Below are 27,325 nucleotides of genomic sequence, written 5' to 3' on the forward strand. Positions count from 1 at the left end.
GAAATATAAGTACAAATAAATGCACACACAATCACAGAGAAGGCCTGGATAAGAATAGGTACACAAATTTCACAAACCTATGGTTAGCACAGCAGCCTAAAACACACACTCACACACAGCAACATCTGGAGTTCTTTAAATCAGTACAGACAGTCTTAAGCCACACTGATCTGAAAGCCAGACTTCACCAACACCACAGTGAGTGAGAGAGAGAGAAATAGAGAGAGAGAGAGCGATCACAGCCAAATTACTGTGTTCATTAAAAGAACAGACGCTAACACTTCACACACACACACATACACATACACACACATACACACACACACAGCGCCCAGTAAACTGTTCAATATGCGGAGGTCATAGCACCGAGCCTGAAACAGCACAGAAGAGTTCCAGAAAGCAATCAGAGTCGCGAAAATTTAACACTATTAAACACCTCCCTGCAAACTCCACACTCACCACAGTAATGAAGACATTCATCTTCCAGGTAGGAATATGAATTATACCTTCATTAAGACTGCCCAAATATGCCGACTGAAACAATTAAGGAACTAAAAAAAAACCCAGGGATGATAAGTGGTTTGACATGAGTGTTTGAAAATAGGACAAAGTAATGACGTGAAGATTTTAGAATTAAAAAATAATAATAACTAAATAAATTCAATATATATGCACAAGCACAACTGAGAAGAAGTGAAGAAGCCATTAATATAAATAGCTTCTGGGAAATATTTATAATACAATGTTAAACACAAAGCAAAATACTATTCCAAATAACCGAATGTCAGTTTCACACAGATTCTGTAGACAAGTAAAATGTCCTGATAAAAACTAATTTGGTTTTTACAACAAAGGAGCCCTCATTCATTAGGTTTTAGCTTATTAATCTCACACTATAATGTGAGATGAAACACTTTACTGAGTGTTATGGGGATTCTCAGGTGTCAGGACTTCTATAACTCCACTACAATGAGGAACTGATTAAACGTCAAGATATGTTTTGGTACTGGATTTTAAAACATTTCATTCAACAGGGTTCTACATTGTTGCTGGTACTTTAGCAAATCTCCAGTAAAATGTTCAGGATCAATATGATATATGATGATCATTTTCACAATATATATTTAGGCTACAATTAGTGAGAAAAAACTAAAAAACAATAAATCTTGAAGAAAAAAAAAGGTACATATGTACATACAAATAAATGAGTCCTTCTCAAATGACTCAACATGATTCTCAATGTAGTCCTTGACATCTGGACCCATGGTCTCATAACTCCCTCGTTCAGAAATGGAGATGGATTTGATCCGAATAATTACGGGGCCATCTGTGTGAACAGTAATCTGGGGAAAGCTTTTTTGTACTATTATTCATTCAAGACTTAAACAGTCTCATCAAGCCAATTGGATTTGTGCCAGCTCTCAGAATATTGGGTTGTGGTGACGCCTTGCACAGCTTCTGCCCAACCCGAAACGGAACAAAAGTAAATATTTGTTTGTCGCGACTGTAGATCGAGCACACCCATTTGTTATAAGCATTAAACTGTATTTGAAACAAAGGTCTAGTTTGCAAAGCTTAAAGAATGTGTCTCGAGGATAAATCACTAAACTAACATGAGTTTATTTACATTCTAAACTGAGCAGTATTTAACCTTTACATGACTGAACAGGCAGCCATTTTAGAGAGGGGTCTTGTAGCACCTGGTCTCACTTCACACAAGTCTGAAATCGAATTGCTTCTCCAAGAGAACGACCTGATTTTGCTGCCCCCCACCGAACAAGGCCTAAAGCACAGTCTGGATCTGCTAGAGCACGACTGACAGACCTGGAGCCTGACAGGAAACATGAAAACGGCTAAAACCGTCATTTTTCCGAAAGAGATCCTGACCTCAGGGCAACGCTGAGCACCGGCTGAACATCCACGGACATCCATTACTAGGCCAGACTAGGCTGACTTTAATCGACCCATTTAAAGACATTAGGGTTGCAGGATATTATTTATTTACTTAATCGAGACAAGATGGTCAAGCAATGTTACATGTAATAGAACATATAACTTGGTCCTGGGGGAACGGTGTTTTGTTTCACTGTGTACTGTACTGTATATCGCTAAAATGACATTAAAAGCCATTTAACTTGACTTTAAAATGTAATGTGATCTAAGCAGTTATTCGCAATGGTTAGGTGTTTTATGACTGGAATTTATAAACGTCATTATGGACACTTTAATAAGAACACCGGTCCTTCACTAACCACTTTAATAGGAACATCTAAGTATCAATTCATTTATGCAATTATTCAATCAAGGGATGATGTGGCATCAATTTAATGCATATAATCACACTCAGACAGGTCAAGAGCTTCAGTTCATTTTCACGTTAGAAATTAGAATGTGGTCAAGGACTCTGACCATCGCATGGTTGCTGATTTTGATTGTCTGCTTTAAGTATTTTTAAACAAAAATATAAATACATTTATACACAGAACGATGGGGTGAAAACAACCTGTATCCCCTATTGACTCCAGTTTTTTGGCCTGTCTGGCCATTCTTCTGTGACCTCTCTTTTAAACAAGGCATTTCCACCTACTAAACCGCCGTTAACTGAACATTTTCGTTTTACATATATGTATATATATGTGTGTGTGTGTGTGTTTGTAAGTACGAGAAACTTTTGTCTCAAACATTCTGCAGGATGTCTCTGGTCAGTAGATGCTTATGCTGTGGCTTGATTAAGCTTTGCAATAAATTAGGAACTAAAAATAAGTGTTATGAGTAAAACATAGCCAAATGATTAAACAATTGATATTTAGAGAAGGTGTAAATTACAATTAGAGTCGGTCTTGGCCTAAACATCTGTGTTTAATATTATCTTGTTAAAAACTCTAAACCTAAATCTCTAAGGCCTAAATCTATTGAACAAATCTAAAATGTTCAAGCTTCTCACTGATTTTTTTTAAACACAAACAATTAAAACAACAAATATGTCACAAAACATGACTGAGTTTTAAGATCCATGCTTCTCAACTACAGTAAGCAGAAACTGCTGCATAAACCATAATGTGACCCAACGGGACAAACATGCAGCTGAAATTATGCAAGTCACGGCCTCCCACCCCTCCACAGCTTCACCACGACTTCTACTGTTACACTTATTTGCATCTTTTTCCTTTTGTCTCCTCATTTCCCCTCCTTTCTTTTGAATTGTTCCTCTCCAATCCAAACCAAATTCCCAGCATAATCAAAGCCAACGCGCTTAGTGAATTTCTTAAAACATCACTTCTCGTTATATTTGACGACACTTTGGCAAAGCTGCAACTAAAAACGGCCATGCCAATAAAGCTCATCACATTGAAGGGAAACTGAGAGAGCCAGAGCACAACTTGGGGAAGCAGCCAATCGAAATAATACATACTGACATCTGTCCCTGCCCAGTGCTCCAGGGAGGGATGGAGAGAGAGGGAGCGAGAAGGGAAACGATTGGGGCAGAGGAAGGGAAAAAGTGCGAGGACAAAGAGCTGATGGATTGTGTAAGGAGAACAAGTGATGACAGCGAAATGTAACTGTGCTTATGTGTCTGTGTGATGCAGGTGGATGTGTGTGTGTCTGTCTATGTGTGGTTGTTTCTTCGTGTGTGTACATGTTGATTCATGGGATTATGGGCTGTGTTTATGTGTGTGTGTGTGTGTGTGTGTGTGTGGTGTGATTTGCTGAATGTGACATACTGGATTTGCAGATTGAAGCTGGGTTTGGAAGCCTGCACATTTGGAAGGATGCTCTTTTGGCGAAATGTGAGGGAGTGGATAAGAGAGGGAATGAGCTTCTGTGTGTGCGCGAGTGTGAAGGAGGGGGAGAGCTGATTAGATGGATTGTTTAGGATTTCTCGATTTGGAGTAACAGTGCAACATGCAATATTAAATCTTCACCAAATTTTTTACCCTAATTTGATTCAAACAAACACAGCACTGTCACAGCACAGATGTGATGCGAATATGATTAGCTTTAAATCGCTTTGTCGTTCAACACGTACAATGTGCCGATGTTGATTTCAAAGTAGAAAATGATTATATTTCTTCCTTTGTATTAAATCATGAATATTATTGTTTTTGTTTATTATTCGTATTAATATTATGATTACATAGAAACACTAAAAAAAAATTCCTTTTGTATGCTACATCTCTAGCTCTTTTTTCCTACCTTGGTGCCCATCAGTCCCAATAAAAGAGGTGTGGCCTCTGTGCCAGTAAGTCACTCACACAAATGGCAAATTCTTCAACCCAGATTGTAAACTGCAGCTCATATTTGAAAAAATAATATTGTATAATTGTTAAATTACTTTATATGTGAAGCATGTGGGAAAAAAAGGCAACTCCTTCCCTAATCCAATGTTAAACCCCAATATATGACCTCTTATTGTATTTATGTCATACTTGTACTCAATGCACTATTACGTCTCCTCATTTTAGAATGGAATGTACTGGTTAGAATTTTGCCATAATAATATTAAAAATGTCATGGTTCATGTTTCATCAAGATATCTTGAATACATTTGGTACTATTTACATGACCCTGTTCATATAAGGGGTTATAAAGGTTGAGATTAGAAATGGAGTATGGTTAGCATTCCAATTTTTTTCTGATTTTATCAATAAAATACAACCATAAAACACAATGCACATATCTGATTAAATGTGGAGTCGTTTTTCATGCGATCGGGTTCGATATATATCTAAACCAGGTGCTGAACCAGCTAACACAGGTAAAGTGCAGAGCATTTTAACAGGATATTGGGGCCAGGGTTTATTTTTGGTTCTCTCTCTCTCTCTCTCTCTCCTCTCTCCCTCTCTCTCCCTCTCTCTCCTCTCTCTCATTTTCTGTCAAATACCCAAACTTCCAGAACTACACCTGCTATCTCAAAACTACTGGCACAATCTCGACCAGCAGTGCACCAGCAACTCAAGTGGAGTGTGAGGTCTGGTTTGAAAATGCAGTTTCCTGTAAATGTATTCCTTATCGCACCTCTGCCTGTTTCAGACACTTCAAGTTTGAGAGCAGGCTATTAGCTTGTTAGTGAAAAGGCGCACACACACACACACACACACACACACACACACACACACACACACACACACACGCACGCACGCACGCACACGCACACACGCGCACACACATACACACACAAGGTCCCATTATCTCGGGTTGTTTTGAGTTTGGAGTGTGGGGCATGAGGATTAAGTTGGATCCATAACTCTGAATAGAGGCAGGTTCTGTGCGTCTCTTTTTTGCACCCCTACAGAATTAATTACCTTAATTAAATTGCATAATTGCATGTATTAAAACAGTGGATTGAGAAAGCGACAGAGATGAGGGGCGAGCCATCCCAGGCCAGGCAGACAGAGTGGTATGACAGGCACTTCGTCGTTAATAAACATGTTATAAATCAGCACATTGTTCAGGGTGATGTGTAATTAAAAACCTGCTTAAATGGCATTTTAAGCAGGAACACTGGGTAATGTACGCTATGATTCCAGCTTCCTAATCTGTGCAAGCTGATCTAAATCCTCGCAGGCTGTAGTCCTGTTACGCGTTATTCTAGAACCCTAAGCCCTGAAGCGGAACCCAAATCGACCTATCACAGCGGCAAAAGCCGGTCCACTTACATTACAAGGCTGATAATATCATCAAGGTGATCAGTTACCCACAAACACCACTTGAAAAAACTCCAACATGCTTTATGTATCCTTAACGACGATTAAAATCTTGGAATCCTGTGACAACATGCAATGAATTATTCTTTTGGCATCGTGCATGCTATCAAACAATAAAAAAAAAGAACAAAAGAGAGAGAGAGAGAGAAAAAGAGAGAGAGAGAGAGAGGAAAGAAAGAGTCAGAAAGAGAGTCAGAAAGAAAGAAAGAAAGAAAGCAAGCATTGGAAAGAGAAGAACTGGGTTGGGATGGGAGGAGACAGAGAGGTTAAGATAGAAACTGGGGCTCAGACAAATATCTCCTTGTATTGTATTGGATGTCCCCCCAAAAAAATTGATTTATAAAAGAAAGAATTCACAGATGTGCTCGAGCACAGAACCCACACTCAGATCACCAGGGAAGACAAAATCAAATTACAGACACAATTTAATAAAATTCAAAAGTGTGTGTGTGTGTGTGTGTGTGTAAGCTAAAGCGCTTGTCCCCGTCTCTCTGGAGTGCACACACAGAAACGCTCGTCAGCACAATCCTCCCTGAACGCTCTAATCTCTGTGCACGCCCGGCAAACATCATCGCTGTTTAAAGTCCTGCTTATCCAAAATGTCTCCCTGTGCATTTGTGTATGCGTGGGTACAATAGATGCGTGCGTTGGGAGAGATTTATAGCGTGGACAAGTCCGACTGCTGCATCGAGGCCTGTATTTCAATCGCGCGTCAGTCTCCGAGTGTAAATTACAGCGTGTGTAATTCGCCGGAGTGCTTGTTTCATTGTGCGACGTGTGTTGCGGCAGCTGTGCGCGCATGTTGTAAATGCATGCTGTGTTCATTATGGCCATTAATGGGTCATGTTTGCGTGATCCCTCACGCTAAATCACGCTCATGTTTGCATGTCTGTGCATTCGGGCCGCCGAGATGGTGTCAAGGGTCAATGGCACTGTGCAGGCTGGATAAACCGGCCCCCTGTTCCCGCGAAACACATCCCTCCGCAAGTAGTTCCTTGGAAGAATGTGGAACAATGTTCGCTTTGTCCACGTTCCTCACAGACAGAAAGAGAGAGTGAGAGAGAGAGAGTGAGAGAGGGGCTGTTAAGGGGGGCTGATGAGTTTGTGTCAGTGTTTATGTTCTAATGGTAGCTGTTAATCATAGTGTTCATGTTCAAAAGAACTTGATCATTAGGGAAAGGAACACACACACACACTTGCAAAAGCATCAAACAGTGTGTCGTAAAGCACATATGGCACTAATACACACAGGCCCCGTTTGCTCCTACAGAGAGAGACGATGGTTCTGGATGTTGACCTAAATCGGAGCGGCGACTTGTCACATTCTCTTATTCACACTCTGAGCACTTTTTCCCCCTTTTCCCTTCTTTCTATGTACTGTTACTGGTTCCCTGCTTCCCTCCCTCTCTCCATCATTAGAAAAACATTTCTCATCACCAAAAAGCCCAGAGTCTCTTCCACTTCCCCTCTCTGCCCCGACCTACATTTATCAGCGCCCTCATCAGTACGAAAGTACTTGTGTTAAAAGTGTGTTTGTGCGTGTTTATGTAACCCTCATTGGCTCTTTCTGTTTGCCGTCACAGTTATTCTGTTCTCTGTCTCTGAGAACACATCGGTACCCGGGCTGCGTCGATTGGCAGACACAGCCACTTCAAACTAACCCTCGTCCAATGAGAGCGGAGTGAGCCAGATGTGCGACCCTGCCGAACAGAATGGCAGCATGTTAACCATATTAAACAGGGTCATTAAACGTGTTAATGCACTCGTCCACCAGCATTGCTCCTTTTCACTCATCCCACTGTCTCTTTTCTCTATCCTGCTCTCGCTTTCCCTCTAGGTGTGCGCGTATATGTGTGCGTAGGAGAATTTAGTGTTTAGAAATGGGAAAGTCAAATCAGGTTTTAAAATGCTCAAATATTTATCAGATATAGATCTCCTTCAATCCCTTGCTCCCTTGGCTCGTTCCCTGCCTCATTCACTACTCAATTTCCTCTCTCTCGCACTCATAACTCGCATGAGAGACGAAAACATGCATGGTAAACAAAGCAATTAACGCCCTCATCCCACCTACAACAAACAGAGCTTTGCAGACATATTATGGCAATGCTAGAGTATCCGCACCTACACACACACATACGAACACACTTACAGGTGAGTGGGCCGACAGACAGAGAATGGGACATCGCACTCAGATTTTACAGCATATCACAGCGGCAGAAGCCACAGACAAACAGAGTACAGATGTGCCCAGTGGTTTGTGTGTGGGAGCTGTGTTGATCTCCGAGGCCTGTGTTTGGCTGTGCATGCACGTGCATGTGTGTATAAGACTTTGTGAGCTATTCTATGCTTCCTGACTCCAGATGTAGCACTCGCTGCTGTCTCACTTACCCTCATATTGCCTCTTTGCCTTTCCCTCTCTCCTTTCTGTGCCTATTCAGTCATCCATCACTTTCTTCTCCTCCTTCAGCTTTCGTTCATTTTTCATCCCCGCCTCTGTCTCTCTGCTCCTGAGTGACAGGTTGCCATCTGTCTCTGCCTGCTGTCACGGCAACACGCGGCAACACGAGGCAACAGCAAACCCGCTGCAGATCCATTCCTGTCAGAGACCCGCACTCTGACTGACAACCTAATGTGTGTGTATGTGTTTGTGTGTAAGTGTATGTGTGTGTGTGTGTGTGTGTATAGGGAACTGATACAGAGAGACAGTTTCAGAGTTGTGTCATAGTTACACTAACATTTAAGAAACATCTATTACTTGATGTCTCTGCCCTCTCTCTCTCTCGCTCTCTCACACACACACACACACACACACACACACACACACAAAGTGAAGCATTTATAATTTTCCCATGGGGTCTACAAGATCGCAGGTTGTTCATTTCTTATTTTGAAGATCAAAGATGTGCTGCACAGATGCTCTTAATGCACTCAGCCTTGCATTTACTGTGGACTAAAGGTGCTTTATACTCATCACATGTACATTACAGCACAGTGAAATTCTTTCTTCATATATCCCTGGTGGGCTCAGTGCGCAGCGTCAGTCATATGGCACCCTGGAGCACAGAAGGTTAAGGGCCTTGCTCAAGGGCCCAAGAGTGGCAGCTTGTCAAAACAGGGGCTTGAACCCCCAACCTAGAGCCTTAAAAACTGAGCTAGCACTGTGACTAGTATCTCCAGTTCATATGCAATAACTAGCAAATACTATCACAGTCCTAAAGTGTCTTTATTATACATGTAACTAATGCAAGAGCAGACATTCTACATCCTAATGCTCGGACAAATATTTCAGGGAATTCTATCAATCTAAAAGAAGTTAAAACATAAATGCTTTTATGTTCACTGAATACAGAACTAGATGAAGGAAGATAAATATAGCAGAATCTATTACAGTACATACTGTTTATTTTCATATGTGCGCTTGAGTAATATATTCAATTGTTTCATTTATTAATTCTTCTATTTTTTCTAATGTTTTAATTTCATTTTTTTTTTTTATCCCAGCCAGTGTATCAGTCAATTCTCAGATTAACCAATAAAGCGGAAAATTGCAACTCATGTTTTGGTAAAAGGAACTTGGATATTTTAAAACCTTATTTTTTACACCCCACACACTCATGGTCTTAGCTTCAACGCTCAACGTCAAAAAATACCGACCTAGAGGTGGACCAGAAGGCTTTAAGTGCCATTTGGGACCATAACTTTCTCCTCCATTCTTCCCTTTTTCTCTTCCCAGTTCCTCAGTTATATAGTATATTCAATATATCAAAATGGTTTGAAAATGCAACTGTGTAAATAAAAAAAAATATATACTATATAAGTCTCACAATTTTTTTTTCCCTTTTCTGGCCCTTTACTACTGTATATGATGTTTGAAAAGCTATGTTTTTCTTTTATCCAAAAAGATTACAGAGATGAAAACAACCCTTTCTTTCTTCTCTCTCTCTCTCTCTCTCTCAATTATGTAGCATGTGTTCCAACTCATTTGATGCCTATTGACTGAATTATCACATGCATAAGAGGATCTAATGTAACCAACCTACCTACACACACCCAGAAATTTTATATTAACACACACACACACACACACACACACACACACACACACACACGCATTTAAATGCAATGTCTAAGACAAAGGCAATCGCCATTTACTGTAGTCTATAATAAAACTCGTTATGATTTCTCTCTTACTTACACACACACACACACACACACACACACACACACACACACACACACACAGAATTACATGTTCAGTGACCCCTAAAATGTCCTACTATATGATCCAAATCACACCTCATCTCCATCATACTGATCTCTATCTGTCTGTTTGTCTTCTCATTTATTGCAATTTGTCTCGGTGCTAATCACAATGAGTAGGAGACATCAGTGCAATGCAGAGGACATACATTGACCTGGCCAGCTGGACTCCACATAAAGAAAAGCAAGCTGTTCAGGCGCCTTTTGATTTTCTGTGCTGATTTGTCTCTTTTCTTGCGACAAACAGAAAAAAGTTGATGCTGAAATGAAGAATGAAGAACTTTGAAAGTAATTATAATAACAATATATTAAAATATTGTGTATGTGTGATGATTTGGCAAGCAGTTTAAAAGATGATAAACTTGCAGTCATTGTCTTCCCTTATTCCCTTACTCTTCCATCATAGAGCTAGCGTTAAAAACTAAACAATCAAATTTAACACCAAACATGTCTTGGCTGATTTATTCCATTTTGGGTTACTGAGACATTGTATACATTTCATCTTTGGTTTAATTATTCCTCTAATACACTGTTTATACAGCTGCAGATTCGGGATAAACACAAACTTTCACTCTGATTCATCTGGGTATCGCTCCTTCTCTTTCCGTTTTTAACTCTCCGTCTCGCTCTCTCCCTCTATCAGCCAGTCTGTCTTTTTCTCCTTATTTCTCTTCCCATTTCTATCTCTACCTGCTTTGTGCCAAGTGTTTGTCATTCTCTCTCCTTCAGCTGCTCTCATTTCGTGTTGACCCACCTCTCTGCCTGTCCATCTTTCTACTGCTAAGTGTGTGTGTGTGTATGTGTTTGTGAGTGTCTGACCTTGCAGTTGAGACCTCATCGATCCACTCAGCCTGTCAATTGATTTGCTGGGTCTGTTGGAGCAATGATAAAGGCCCTGGCAGGAAGTGTGTGTGTGTGTGTGTGTGTGTGTGTGTGTGTGTGTGTGTGTGTGCGCGCACGCGTGCGAGCGTGTTATTTCAGTGACACCTCTCTGCCTGTATAGATGGAATAAATGTGGCATGTACACACACACATCTACACAAACGCACACAACCACACACACAGCAGCAGTCATGGCAGTTTAAAAGTCCTTGGCCTGATTGTTATCGTGAAGCCACTGAGCCTTTTATATACATACACCCTGATAAACATAATCTGCACTATATTCACCTAATAATACAGGTAATCACCTGCATATTTATAGAATTAACAGCCCAAAACATAATTTCTGGCAGAAAATTCTAACAATGTACTGCAAAATAAGCTTAAAATCTGTTGCATGCTAACAGTACAAAAGTAGCTTTACAAAGGAGGAAATGAGATCATTAGAACTACATGACATAGCTGACTATTAGCATGAAGATGGATGATAATTAATTATAATACTAGATGCCCTTTACTAGTAAAATAATGCCACTTTCTGAAGTATTACTGTTTCACAAATGCTGCATTTAACCTGTTACAGTTTTCCCCGGCGTGTTACATGCAGGCTAGCATCAAGCGCACTATCACTAGCACAAACGTATGAAGAGCAGCTCACACAAAGTCAAGATTGTGAAAGCCAATAATTGTTATGCTTTTAAAACATGCTGGATAAAGACACAAATGGCTAAAACTCCATTTCCTTTAACAGCGCTATAATACAGTTTCTAGCTTTAGAGCAGCTCTGCTGGTAGTGTCTGATGTGAAATTCAGCACGATCACATGAGCATCAGTTTACAAGATGTCACCATTCAAAGTCTTTTTCACAAAAGTGTTTTGTATTCGTAATACATGCATTAAAAAAAGAAACGCTGGCCAACCCCGATAGTATTGAGAGTCCTAACAGAAGCTAATGCACTAAAGCATTACAATATGAACAAGTCACAACAAATAGGAGTGGAAGGCAGGAGGCAGTGCTCCCATTCATCCCTCTTCCCATGTATAATCCTCCTTTCCATATCCTTTCTTTTTCTATCCTACCTGTTCCCCCTCCCTTACTTCTCTCACTTCCCCTCTCTCGGCACACCTCCAGCCTTCCTTTTCTGTCTGTCATTCTCTCTCTGTTTTCATGTGTGAATGGATACTAAAATAACATCCGTATGATTTTTTTTAATCTGCACTCCTGCTTTAAAATAGGTGGGAGAAAGTGCAAATGAAGGTAATGTACTTCTCACAGACATTGTTTTTTTTCCCCCAGTCTGGAGGTGAAACGCGGGTGTTTGCGCAGGCTTGTTTTCTTTACCTGCCACCATGTGCTGTTTCAGACACTAAGAACACTCCCCAGAAACATGACCTTTAACAAGATGGTTCCCTATGATAGAATTCAGAATGTGCTAAATCTAGGTCGAGGATCGGGGAAAAAATGAAAACAAACCTAAAATACTGCTACGTTATTCTAAAGCGCTTAGAAATGGCAAAACGATTAGCAGACAAAGCAACAAATGCCCGCACATGCACTCACTCACCGATGATGTAGTAATCTTGCATGGTTTTGAACTCGTGCCCCCAGAGATTGGGCGAATACTCCTGGAACTTGATAGTGAAGCGCATGTCACTGTTGGGCTTGTCACAGGTGAGCAGCAGGTTCGGTGCTCCTGTCACTTCACATCTGTCCGCCTGCTCGCGGGAGGACACCAGATACAGCTTATAGTACTCATACTCGGCTGGAGCTCTGGGTCCTGGGGGGTCCGATGCAGGACAGATGAGGTCCAGGCGGTCCCCTATCTGAGGGTACAGGATATAACCCGTATCATCACTAAACCTGGGGAGAAAAAGAAAGAGAGCGAGAGAGAGAAAGCAAGTGAGAAAGATTAATTATTCTTCATTATCCCATGAGATTCGCCATCGCATTATATTCACCACGGTTATCATTTATCAGCTTCATACAATAATACATTTTTTTTCTCTAAATGAAATAATTACAAGATTATTTAAATTTAAATGTAATTTTAAAATTTTTATAAAGTCTTGTAATAGATAATTGGTCAAATCCATTTCTTTTTAAGCCCAGTTCCATTTGAATGGAGCATCACAGAAACAAACCAAGACTACATTTTAAAGATTACTCAGTTGCTCTGGATATAAAACTAGTGAATTATGTTTTTTTCTTATTTTTATTCATTTTCCAAAGTCAGAAAAAAAACTCATAAACCTAAAACCAACATAGAAAAATTAGAGAAAGGTGTACGGTTATAAAGAGTATAAAATGTATTTAATACCTTTTCAATACTACAATGTGAAAATGAATGAGATATTCAAACTTTTAACACGTTAAATTCGTTCTTTCCTAACACTCTGAAAATGTACAGTTATACATGTCTTTAGGTGAACGTTTGTTTTTCAATATTTCAGGTTACAGAAATGCACTGTATGCAACAATAGACAAATCTAAACCCAGGACATACAGTGGCACAGCATTTTAAAACACAAATAATGAATTTCAGATGCACTAGTTTTTGTGACTAGGCTTTGTGATGCTTAATGTTATATCAAAGACAAAATGCTGCGATCTTGACAAGCCTGCTGTGGCTCATGGTGCATGATAGGATACACATAGATCACCCAGTTTTAGAGACCTCCAAAACATGACCTCTCACTCCCCTGACTCACACTCACACCAAGTGGCAGCCTCAGGAATTCTGTGACATTTTCTGCCTGACGCTAACTATGAGTGATCTCACGAGCACAGATGTTCATGTGCTCTGTTCCTTTCTTGTCTTTTTCCTTCATCACGATTTAGCTGTGTTCATTTTATATCGTATTTCACATTGTAAATATCACGTCGATATTGCAAAAGGGCAGCGTTCTTCAACCCTAAATAACTTTAATATAAATGTGCCCAAATATGTAAACACGTTGGATACTTTATCATTTTTTCAGTGCAGATCTGTGCGACAAGCCCACTCGAAGCACTAAGCTCTAATTACTATTTCAACACTTCTCCGGGCTTTGGTAGCTGCAGGCCTGTTTACCCTGATCTGTGACCGGTTTGAAAAGTTTCAGCCTTGCTCCCTAAGCTCAGGATGTGGTGGGAAGAAAAAAAAAGTCCCCGATCAGAGATAAGAGAGAAAGACTAATTCCTGCTCTTGAGTTAACCCCTCAAGACTGTATTTACATTTAAACAAATCGGAGCAGTCGTTCCTGTTCTGAAGCCGTTTCTGCATTAGCATGTAAATGGCAGTTAAAAAGCTAATGAAACTTCAGAGAACAACAGCGACCCGGGGCTAGGTTAAGACAGAACCATCATGTCCTCAGTGTTACATTTTTTCTTTTACATAAATTATTACATCTTGCTGCACAATTGATTTAAAAAATAATCCACTGCAAAATCCATGAGCGTGACTAAAGTTAGCGAATTGGCTAATGTTCGAAATCATGTGTCTAGAGATGGCGGTGTATTAAACCGCAAGCTCTGTTTATTTGGGTTGTAATCGTGTTTACATGCAAAATGTTAATGATGCAATCAATTAATGAAACTGAGAAGCAGACATGTTTTATTCAAAACGTTGGGTAAAAGGTCTACAGGCTTATAAAAGGACACTGAAGGAGAAGCACATTTTCGTCTGATTTAAAATGATAAAATATTTAGGGGTAATAAACCTACTTTATTCCTACATCTGCTGAATAATTGTAACAATCATCATGGACATTTCAGCTGTTAGCATGCAGCTCTATTAGTGAGGTTAGGATTAACGCAAGGCTTAGCAATAAGAGTATGCAATATTAGTAAATGCAATATTGTAACTAGCACAAGTGTGCGGTGAGAAAACGTTTTCCACTTCCTCTCACGTAGGTTAAAGGTTATCAGTGTCCTCTTACAGTTAGGAGCACACACTCAACACCCTCTTCACACACACTACAGCTAAATTGTTAAAGGGAGCTAGGTTGCTATTTTCGTGTTCTTGTTTCTCCCTGCCCCCCAGAGCATACACACACACACACACACACACACTCACATCCCTCACACCCACACACAGTTATGGAAATCAGCTCAACACCAGACATGCAGCGACAGGCCCTCATCACCATGCTCCTGCCCAGCCCCCAACCATTCTGCAGGTGTAGCAGGGATTCACCCGCAGACACACCTGCACACAAACACTGCTTACACACCTTAACACCTTATACACACAGTGGTATTTCCTGTTGGGTAGATTTTGTTCGGTTTCTATCGGAGAGATGGCATTTCACGGTACAATAGTGCTGAAGAATGAGTAGGTAAATTAGCTGGGCATAGATGCAGACAGAGAGAGAAAGAGAAAGAAAGAGAAAGAGAGAGAGAGAGAGAGAGAGAGAGAGAGATTTTTTAACCGTTTAAAAAAAAAAAAAAAAAGAACAAGAAGAAAAAAGTGCTTGTGGCCAAAGAATTAATGAAAAGATTAAGACCGGAAAAGGCAATGGAGGTGTGAAATGGACCAGAGCAAGGGTCATCAACAAGTGGACCCGGCACAGTATTTCAGTGGACAGAACTGACAGATAAAAGAATAGACAAAAACTTGGCTTCTGCAGCAGATCCTCTGATGTGGCCAATCACATGAATGTGTGTAAATGATTTTTGCTGAAGGCAACTCATCAGTCCAGGGGCTAGCTTAAAGGCTAGAGACATTAGGTCATAAAGGGGAACGTTTTACTATTTTTTTTTTTCCATTTTATTATCACTCTCTGCTCTGTTGTTCAGCAAACTGGTGAAATCACAATGTATTAAACATAATAGACAGAAAACTATAAGCTTGTTCTTCTCACATGAGATTAATAATAGTTTGTTCACAATCTGTGTCCCTAGATAGAAGTGTTAACAATCAGCGACACTGCAAGACAAAATATAAACACTTCAAATTGATTTATCTTTTATACAGACATAAACTAATCATTAGTGGTTAAGTGTTAAAAGGTAACTGTCATCACCATTCAGTCATGTTAGTTGTTTATACAGACCTTTGTTAGCATGGAATTTTATGTAACTCGATCTGTACAGGTTTGACTTAAATGCCCCCTGGTTTAGAGATAGGCTGGGAACGGGGTGAATTAGGGAACGTTTTAATGCAAAACAGTACTATGCTGATTTGAACATTGATCTCAAACAGCAGACAGTGGTAGAAGACAAAAAGAAAACATTTCTTTGTTGAATTTGAATAATATTGCTATAGTTAGTTTGTTGGGAACTGCAACAGAAAACAAAAGAAAACATGCTGAATTTTTATTCGATCAGCTGCTTTCTTACTGAATCATCGTTTTTCAGTTCTTCTGGTAAGCTCTGGAGACATTGTGAATTTTTTCATGAAGCCAAGCATGCTATAAACAAGTTGCAATATGACAAAGGTTGGGAAAAAAAGTGACTATGCAAAGCATTTTGAAATGGCAAAAGAAGTTCTATCCTAAAAAAATGGTTGAAAAGCAAAAATGTTCTGAATGTAAACTTAAGAGAATTGAGAGTTGAGAATTTAAAAGCGAGCCAGATGGGAAAGAGGAGAAGTAAGGACACAAAGACTAAGCAAGACGGAGAGGAAGAGTGGTGTTGTAGTGATGTTTACATGGTCATGCTAGACACTACCAGAGAAAACCTTTATTCTTGTTTTCTCTCTAATGCATTTTCCATTTTCTCTCTTTTACACAAGTTTGCTTTGTGACACTGGAGTGGCACAGAACATTTATCAAAATTTTAACTATTCCTTTACACACTCTTTTCAGCCTTATAAACAGAGTTTGAAAAGTTGCAGAACGCTTTTCAATGCCAGCATAATTACAGCAATTTTAGTTCAGGAACACTTTAGGCTGCAATGATTGAACAACTGTCAAGCAATAATTTCTAATGAGTCTGCTCAAGGTTAAGCAAGCACTCTGCAAATAATTAGTCAATGTTCAGAGAAAGGGGTAAGACATATCTAACGTGCACACGCGTGTCCAATCGCACAACTTGAAACTGAGGGGCGCATGCTCAACGTTGGTGCTGGACATCCAGAGCAAAACCTTGAAGATATGTATCCAAAAGTACATGCCGCAAGGCCTTTTGGAAGCGAGCTAAAATAATAATAAAACTCGTATGTGTGTGTATGTGTATGTGTGTGTGTGTGTTTTCAGAAAAAATGCAATATATCTAATAGGTCGCATAAAGCCTTTACTTAGGCCTCAAAGAAAAGATTAAAGTAAAATTATTGCTTAGCCTTCATTGTGTTTACAATAAATATGCACAGGAAAATGCATGTCTTCAAACCCGTCCTATCATCATAAACATTCAGCTTCTCCCTCTTCACCCGGTATACACTCACCCCCAACCCCCCCTGCACCTTCTCCCTCTATCTCTCCTCCTCTCACAGCAACAATGGCTGTATTCATTCGGCCACGCTTTGAAACATGGATTGGGGGGATGGAGGGGCCAGAGGTGACAGAGAAGTGTGTGTGTGTGTGTGTGTGTGTGTGTGTGTGTGTGAGAGAGAGAGAGTGTGTGTGTGTGTGTGTGCCTGGCTCTTTTATGAGGGCAGAAACATTATTTTGTCAAACTCTCGTAACGCCCTTCCATGACCCTGACGGCCCCAGAAAAGAAGCAAGTGTTAGTTTCAGTGTGCCCCCCACCTCTACTGACCCTCATCTTTCTCTCTCTCTTCTTCAGCAAATGCCTTCACCACCTTCAACCCCCCCATCTCCCCTTTCTCCCATTCTTCACTTTTGCATTACAAAGATTCCACACGAGCAACTCGAGCCATGGCCAAAAGCGAGTCCGGCACACAGGTGCACAGAGGTGGACCGCTGGCAGTGTGTGTGTGTGTGTGGGATAAGGATCCATGAGTGGGTTCAAACTAATTACAGAAATATCAGGACCCAGCTCAAATGTCTATATTCACATCAGACAGTCAGACAGTAATACAGAGTTTCACGGAAGAGTTAGCAATGTGGACGTGGATCCAGCCATTTAGACTAAAGATACAAAACGAGTGTCAGTGAAACGAGAAAAAAAAAAAAGATATTTTAATCTTTTGGAAGCTGAGGTTTAGAAAAGCAGACCACAACCACTACAGAGCTTCACAACCCCAACCATAGAGTTACAGTTTTATTTCTTATTCTAATTTGCAACAGAAAAAAGGTTAGACATCAAAAAATTGTAGGCTTTACTGCCTCTGCCTGTACTATTCTTCCTTCCTTTTTCTCTTCACCGTTGATACAGATTACGATTGCAGATCATATCTCATTATTTTTAAATAGTAATCAAAAACATTTTCTACAAAACTATGGAAAGTCACAAGTAGGACAATAAAAAAGGACAATGTAAAAGTAACATTAGTCCTTTTGGTTTGATTCCCCAGTTTACCATCATGGAAACAAAAATACTGAAGAAGTCTCAGTGAAAAGGGAGTCTTCAACGAATTTCTATAATAAGGTTCAAAATCCACACGTTGATAAAATGATACTGACAAAAATACGACGTAGCACTAATAACACAGTAAGGATGTTATCAGTGTGTTAAAATCCTCTGTGAAATCCCGCCGCGTTTGTGCCGCAAAATCATAGCACTGCTACGTGGTTTTGAGAACCAGACTCATTCATGCATTCAGTAATCTGGATCCAATCCCAGGATCACGATGTACAAACCAGTCTATTCTTTCTTCATCCCATGTTTTAGTGTTTGCTATTCATACCACATAGCTTATACACACACCCACTCAAAAAGAAACAGGGCTGTTAGCTATTAATTCTTAAAAAGACGACAAAAAACACTGAAAAACTTTGCTACTGGACCAGAGGCCAATAGAAAAAAATAAGTTCTAGTTCAGAGCAGTGTTCAAAAGCCCAGTGAGCTACACAACACTGACCTGAATTACATCACCAGACAAGCCAACAGAGAGACCTGTGAAATGGGAGAGAAACTACTTCTCTCTATCGGACACACACACAACTGGGTCAGTAACGTCATACTACACAATGGAATAAACATAATGATTATGTACAATCATGTCATGTAGCATTATAAATAATTGTGTCTGGCCCTCATTTTAATTTGTAATCATAGCCGTGGGGAAGTGACTTGCTCATACATTCACATGTGGAACTGATGGCAATTGGATTTTGTATGTACGATGGTCCATTTCATATGTGGATGATTATCCAGATTTCAGTGGGCAAACTTATGAATTCTGATAACTATGACGAAGAAAATGAGTCAGACTGATTGAAAGTGTGTTTGTGTGTTTGTGTGTGTGTGTGCGTGAAAGAGAGAGAGGCCTCTAACTAGGCATACAAGGTTGAAATAAAGTCAAAGAAAGCTGGAAGTGATGCTGGAATGTTTGCGGTGAGAAGAACGGCAGGAGTAATAGTTTCCATATGGGGAGAGAGAGAGAGAGAGAGAGAGAGAGAGAGAGAGAGAGAGAGAGATGGAGAGTAAAGAATAAGAAATCAGTGTGTGAGACAGAAAGGAACAGTGAGTGAAAAAAAGAAAAGTGGCTGATTGAAGACAGACTAAAGAAAGCAAACAAAAATTGAATAAATTAGATTTTTAAAGAGTGGCGCAAGCATGCATATGCAAAGGGAAGGTGGGTTGAGATAAAAGCTTACTCTGTATGTGTGTGTGTGTGCCAGGGTGTGTGTGTATATACGTGTGTGAGAGAGAGAGGGGCGCGGTGGGACTCTGAAGGTAAGTGTGTCCTTGCCCATGCTGCCGCACTGCCCCCCGCTCCAGATTGCTGCAGCGACGGTGTCACATCTCCTCCATATCACTCGCGCTGTAACCATGCGACACAGGACACACACACCAACACCACACGAGCTAGCCTTTTTGTCAGTGTTTGTCCATGACCCAAACCACACAGAAGACTTTAACACCAATCCAATCTGAAATCTATCCTAATAAAATTACTTTTTGGCGATTGCAACCGGGCTAAAATATGAAATCAGAATATATTTTTTCTCTCTCTCTTATTTCTTTTGTCTGCCAGATACTCCCTCTCTTTCTCTTTTATATATTATTTTCTCCAAGCTGAGAGACCTGTCAGTAAAATGGCTATATATTCTCACTGCCGACCTAAAAATTACAGCCTGTGCATGTGAGTGATTTGCACCGTTAATTAGACCCATAAAGCCACTTTGGAAAGGTAAGGCCTGCTGGAGGATCAGACGAAAATGAGAGAGGTCTGGTAGACACATATACGCACATGCATACACACCGTCTCGCTCCATGTGGATTCAAGGGGAGTGCGGTACATTTAGAGGCTAAAGTGCCTCTTTCAGCTCAGCTGGTGTTTGACCGCTAGCCCCCGTGTCAGTTGGTGTGTGCATTATAGTGTGTGCTTCTTGCATGTGTGTGTGTGTGTGTGTGTGTGTGTGTGTGTGTGTGCGCAAGCTTATGAGTACCTCAGGGGAGCAGGCACCAGGTTAAACTCACTCTCTCAAACTTAACAGTCTGATTAGAAGAGGTTACAGAGGGCCGGGGTGGGCTCGAGGCCGCATACTGCGTCATTCCTCAGGGAATCAGCTCCAAAGCTCGAGCGTCACCCTGACGCCCATAAGCTTCAACCTCACAATCTTACTGAGAACCTTCTGCTCTAAGGGAGCCGAGAACATCCGCCAGACCCATAAACACCCATATAGAGGTGCTCCAGATGGCTTTGGGGCCCAAACGAATTACTGGCACACACAAAAAAAGCCCCTCAAACCTCTAGCTGTCTGTCTGAGATGTACAGAACAGAAATAGCATCTTTAAGTGAGTGATATTATCTTGAAGGAGTTTTATCACTCACAAGGACACGTTACCAATTATGGTGATAAACACGGAGTTCTGCCTTGATTTCCTTCTACAAGACAATTTCTAATGACTTACATAAACACTGAACAGAATTACACACCAAAAGGCCGGATGCAGTTTTATTGCTTTTCTATTAAACCCAGAGGCCATTAAACTACCTAGACTGTATTCCCAGTGGTGGCGTTGCTTTTTAAAGTCGGGTTTGTGATTATATTATCAATCTAAATGTCAATCACAATCAACCACTATAAAGCTGTTCGAGTGTCAAATTTATAATTGGGTTACAAATGTATATGCTCCAGTGACTGGTCAGTTGTATTTAATGGGCTTACTCTAAAATCCACTAAATAAAAAAAAAAAAAATATATATATATATATATATATATATAAATTACCTCAATCTAAATATACACTGCCAGTCACAAATTTTTAAACATATTGAGCTCATTAATTTAATCACAAATTAATCACAAATACTGACAATCACTAATTACAATGATAGAGGTTATTTTTATTATTATATTTGTTCTTCCAATTTTTTTATGTTTTCATTTAAATAGGGATATATAATATTAAATGCAAATGCTTTTGGTAACAGCGTAATTGCAGATTTAATAAAAAGAATTCCTACAATTGCAATATCCATTTAACACAGTGTATTCATTAAAAACTGTGTTTTCCGATAAATAAATAATGATGATATACACTTGTCTTATGTGCATAGCATTTGAACAGATAATTTTGAATAAAGAATGCACATGTCATTAGTGGATATCTGTTATTTTTCACACTGACAGAGTTTTGAGCCAACTGAAGAAACAGCTTAAGTATCTCTGACCCAACAGGTTAATGAAAACAAGGCCTAAAAATATAATCGTGTTTTGGAGTGAAGCCATGCTAACAGTGCTTTCATGGTATAAAGCAACATTAATAAACCATTACAGCATAACGACTAAATGATAAGAGGTCAAGCTCTTGTTCTCTACTATGTCTGCACAAAGATCAGAAAGCAGAGTAGGCCCAGAGGAGAACCGTTCAGCACTGTGGCGTGTGTGTGCATGTGAGTGCATGTGTACGTTACGGAGCTGAAAGCCTCCAGGAGTGACGACAGGCAGTTATTCCACACCCCGAGGCCCTGCGTCCACAGCTCCACCAAACGCCTTCACAAATCAGCCATGCTGAGGCTGCACATGCATCTGAAAGTGATTTCAGGCCTTTAGCTCTCCTATTTCTTTCTTTGTACTCTAAACCCACTTGTTCAGCCTGTCGTTCCGTCCTCCCCACCTTCTCATTCTCTCTCGCGTGCGCGCGCTCTCTTTCTATGGTGGGGTTATTGTGGTCTGGTTGCACTCCCAGTAGGCCTATGGGGTCACGTTGCCCTGTGGTAAAATCAACAGCAAGCCACAGACAGAGAGTGTGAGAGAGAGAGAGGTGTTTGTGAAAGCAGGCCAGACAAGAGGAGAGAAAGACAGACACTCAGAGGGAGAAAGGAAAAAGAGAGCGAGACTGCGGTCTAAAACAGCAACACCTCGGCTTCTCACCCCCATCAGGATATTGAACGGCGTCATGCCAATTCCAGCTCTCCTGGCTGCCAGAGTCTGTGTGTATGAATACAGTGTGCATGCCTTATTTAACTCCCCTGAAATAGACTCTCTGTGGCGTCTCAAAAATTTACAGTTCACACCAGGTAGAAATTCATAAGCGTTTAAAGCCACTAAGCTCTCTGCGGATTCCAAACTTACTCCAAGGCCTGAAGCCAACAGAATCAGTGCCTTTGAATTGGCCCTCTCAGGAGCACTTCCTGTCTAGCGAGTGATTGACAGCTGTGAGTTTGACAGACAGGTCTCTGGCGAGAGATGACTCAAGGGGTTTGAAATGGAGTGGAGTGGAGTGACGGACCACAGGCGCGATCAGAGCCACTCGCTCCTCTAATTAGCATTAGTGAGGGATTGAGGGTAAATAAAATGAGGGAATAAATTAGGAAAGAAAAGACAAGCAGCACAGCAGGGGGAGAGATGAGACATGGCATTTTTTTTTAAGAAGGTGGCAGTGTGCGGTGTCGCAAGTGTCTCATGATTGGATGCCAGAATGTCCACTTATTGTCTCCTCACACACATACGTTAACATACATTTACTCTTATCCAAAAGACACAAGCATATATAATTTAATTGTACATGCACAGTCATGCAAAACTGATTTCTCAAATCCCAAATTAAATTATAATCAGATGAGAAAAACTAAAAATATATTTTTCACTTTGTGTCAGTCGGGAGACAGCACTAGCACCGATGCTGTGCATGGAGAGGAGGAAACAATTTTTTTCCCATCACTGTTCGCTGATTATTATTCAGTTCATATTCACAGGATGAAGCTTTCACACTAACTTGCTTACCATGTTAACTGACTGAGTGGCATGAGCTAAAAGAGAAAGAAGCAGAAGAAACAAATAAATGAATAGAGAAAAAGAATGAAGAAAAGGCAGAAATAAGTGACAGATGTGGGAAAAAAGACTAATACTTAAGGCATTGCCAAAATGGATTCTTGGGTTGGATGGGAAGCAGCTAGCATGAGGTGAGAAGGAAGGAAGAAATATAAAAAGAATGCTCTTCAGAAAAGGAAAGGAAAGGAAAGGAAAGGAAAGAAAGAATAAATACTCTCCAGTTTAAAAATAAGACTATAAAAGAGCAAACAGGAGGGGTAGATGGGATGAAATAAAGAGGGAGAAAGAAAGTTTGAGAGAGGGATGGACAGAGAGATGCCCCGCAGAGTTAAGCCAGGTGTCTGTAGCAGAGAGGGAATGAGGGAGAGTAGAAAAGAGCGTGAGGAAAAGAAAGGGGGAGAGAGAAGAATAATTAGTGTGACCCCCAACAGAGGAGACTGGCAGGTGAATACACAGAGAGGGGGAAAGTATGAAAGGACACGAGATGGAGTGAGAGGTCGGACGTGAGAGTGGCGAGAAGAAACGTGATGAAGAATGATAAGCAAAAAAGGTGATAAGAGGTGAGGGGGCAGAGGGGAAAGAGGAGCATTGAGAATGTCTTTTGTCATCCTCTTTAGAAAGAAAGGAGAAAAAGCCAAAAAGAAAAGGGGGCAGCTTGAAATAAATGCATTTTCTTCAGAACCTCGTCTTTTTCGGCTGACAATAGGCATTTATCCTCCATCAGTGCAGCTGAAGCTACAATACCCTACTGATCCGAACAGAACCAGGGTAACGAAAAAGAAAGAGAGATTTACATGGTTACGTTTTAATGTCCTCATCATAAGATGAAATTATGAAATGACTTAAATGTGAAATAAAAGTAACCTTATATCTAAGAAGAATTATACTTGCTATGTTTTAAGACCCCAGAAAATCCCAACAAAGCACCTAGAATTCTCTTTGCATCTGGTAGCTATGAATATACATGAATATTCTTCCAGTGAACTCTGAGGCTAGCTGGCTAGTTACCAACAGTAAACTAGCTCACATTTGTAAGAGGTAAAATATTTAAGTGTTTCACTCACTGTTTGTATTGCCAATTTTATTTTTAGCCAAATGTAGTCAAAATATCCATAATAGAAAGGAAAAAAACAAAAAACATTTTTTAACAATGGCACTAACTAACATTTGGCTAGCTACCAGGCTAGCACAGCATGCAGCTACTAAGGCATAATGATTCCTCTAAAATGTACATTTGAATGTGATTATATAAAATTAACTTAAAAATTTGGACCAAACTAAATTCATACATAAAGCTGTATCAAAAACACAAAAGTACTGAAATAGGGCTAGTAAACATGACTCAGAAAACAATGATACTGTGATTCCACTATATACCTCTTCATTTTAACCATGTATTTTCTTTTTTTTTAATTATTAAAAAAAACATTGTAAAATACTTGCATTATATTTCTGCTATATCTCTAACCAGTAATTTAAAAAATCTGACTCATTTGGACGAATAATTATGAATGCAGCATTATGTGACAAAAACACATGAATGTTTAATAAAAGCTATTATCCAAAAATCTACATCTTAAATGTAATTTTCAATCAGGGCAGCCTTTTTGGTTTGCTGATGCCACTTTCAAGCTGCTGAATATAATTTTCGTGGTAAATGAGTTTTAGTAAAAGGGCTAAATATGCTCTGTGTGCTCTAAACATGGCTGCCGTTCTTCAGCTCAGCTCCAGTAGCTCTGCTATCAGCTCTAGAAAATCTGTAGCGTTGAGCCACAGGTGCCTGTGGGTTTCACATTACACTCGGCTCATTGGATCCTCCAGCCCTGCGTGTATTTGTGTGCATGACTGTGTGTGTGTGTGTGTGTGTGTGTGTGTGTGTGTCTCAGGCAACAGGCACACAGGCATAGCTGCCAAAGAGGGAGAGGTGGCAAACCTGGCAATATCCCTTGAATACCAGTCTGGAGGGCTGTGAGAGGGCCCTCATTCAACAAAAACATCACATGTCCTTCTGGAGCGAAATCAGACATACTCACGCACAAGCACAAACACAAACATGAACACACACATACACACGCACACATACACAGTCTATAGCAACACAAATACATTAGAATACTAAATACTAAGAACCAAAAAGGAACTTGGAACATGGCCAGCAATTACACTTCTCAGAAGCACTGTCCAAACACACACACATTCATACATACACACAACACGTACATACACACATGCAAAACACAGAGACTTGTGGAGCAAACAGACTTGGAAGCGAGTGACCTTTCGCTTTCACATCGTCATCTGTGTTTAAAGTAGCGCATCTCCCTAGCAATTAATCAAGACTTCTTATTCATTATCTCTGCTTTGGGGCTGTTAATTAACACATCAGCTCAGACAGAAAGCAGTATGTCTCCCCGTCTGTACCCAGGCCACACCATCACAACGCCTCACTGAACACACACAAAAGTCCCACAAAAGTTTGTGTTCACTGTCTTTCTTCACCACACATTGCTTTATTTGCAGCGTTTAAAAAATATGGGCCACCATTAGGCAATGCAAACACTGTACGGATACACAATATACATGTGGGAAACCAGGATTTGTATAAAATCTTTGTTCCTTGAAGGCTGCCATAATTCTTTGACTTCACACGCCGCAGTGGTGGAAATGATTCTTTAATTTCTGACTCATTTTGCCGTTTCTGTAATAAATGTCGCAATCGGGATTAGGCAAAAGAAACTGATCGTAGATCAGGGAGACCGGGGCGAAGTGCACTTCAAGCAGCGGAATATTTTACGCAAACGTCTGAACCGGAGAAGGGACATTATTCACTTGACACGCCTGGCATGAGAACAGACATATTTATAGCCTCTGTATGGCTGTATCTTTAAGTGCCGCTGCCACGGAGGAACGAGTGCGTTGTGAAATACCGCCCCCACGGCACACTCGCTCTGACAGATGCACTGCACAATTATGTCCCCCTCACTACAAGAGCTGTAATCTTCGTCACCCGTCCTTCCATTAATGCGTTCCCCCTTCTGTCTTTCTCTCAGTGACTCTCTCTCTCGCCCTTTTGTTGTTTCTCAGAGCAAGTGCTTCCACATTTCACCCCCTCCCACTGCTCTACAGGGCCCAATCTTCTCACAGGGGGAGAGAGACAAGTAGATATGGGAGGAAAGAGAATGGGGTATGAAAGTGTGAGAGAGGGAGCTCGAGAGGCTCTGACATTAACAAGATTGCTTGTTAAATAGAGTGGGAGAGAGGGAGAGAGAGAACACGAGAAAGATATGAAGGTAGAGAATAAGGCAGCTGTAATTGGTAGCTTTGTGAAAAGGTTTCCATCTGTGAGCCTGTGCTTGCATGCATGCGTGTGTGTGTGCGCGTGTCTGTCGAAGAAAGACAGGCCTGAAGTCTGGGAGTGTTTCAAGGACCAGCGGGTCACATACACCTTTCAATCACAAGATCGAAAGCCTAATTTCACACGCATGCAAACATACCCACACACGAGCGAATGAAAATGCAAATCAGCCTAATTTAACACAAATTCCAATCAAAGTGTGGACAAGTTGATAAGCAGTCGAGTGCCGAAATGTCAAACTAAATCAAGCAAGCCCTTTTAAAAATTCAAAATTGAGGCATACTAAGTAAAAAAAAAAATCACAAGTAGGACAATCAGGTATTTAATTGAATTATTCAAACCATATTACGTAGACTGCGTGTGGCAGCCTGCTTGTGCATTTGTGTGTGCGCGTGTAGATGAGTTTGTGTGTGTGTGTGTGTGTGTGTGTGTGTGTGTGTGTGTGTGTAATTCTACATAATCCCATCACTGTGGGACTCTCCTCTCCTCACAGTGCCAGACATAGCAACACATTGCCAATGATAGGAGCTCAGTCCAACTACACACACACACAGTGAATTTAAGCATGAGGATAAAGTGCCTAAATGATTATTCCAGTGCTTTAAATGTCATAAACACATCTTAGCGGCTCAACGGCATAATAAAAAAATCCCAAACACTGAAATAATGTGTGATATTCTTATGGTAGAGAGAGAGAGAGAGAGAAATGAATTAACACAAAGAAACAGCGATGGCTTGCCGAGATGTGTCACTATAAAACGACAGCATGACATACTATTGGCATTCGGGATTATCTCTACATCCTTCTTTCCCATCTTTCTTTTTTTTTATTACTAACCTCTTTCTTCTCTCT

General features: G+C 40.4%; 1 protein-coding gene across 2 annotated transcripts in view; it reads right to left on the minus strand.

Annotated features, from left to right (window-relative positions):
- Window positions 1-27,325, minus strand: part of efnb3b (ephrin-B3b) — a 64,122-nt gene that overhangs the window by 21,494 nt on the left and 15,303 nt on the right. For both annotated transcript variants that reach the window (XM_046851865.1, XM_046851864.1), the window contains one exon: window positions 12,413-12,708. In XM_046851865.1, the coding sequence (XP_046707821.1) occupies window positions 12,413-12,708 (296 nt within the window). The remainder of the gene's footprint in view (window positions 1-12,412; window positions 12,709-27,325) is intronic.

Source organism: Silurus meridionalis, chromosome 6 (genome assembly GCF_014805685.1).
Source record: "Silurus meridionalis isolate SWU-2019-XX chromosome 6, ASM1480568v1, whole genome shotgun sequence".
Taxonomy (NCBI): Eukaryota; Metazoa; Chordata; class Actinopteri; order Siluriformes; family Siluridae; genus Silurus; species Silurus meridionalis.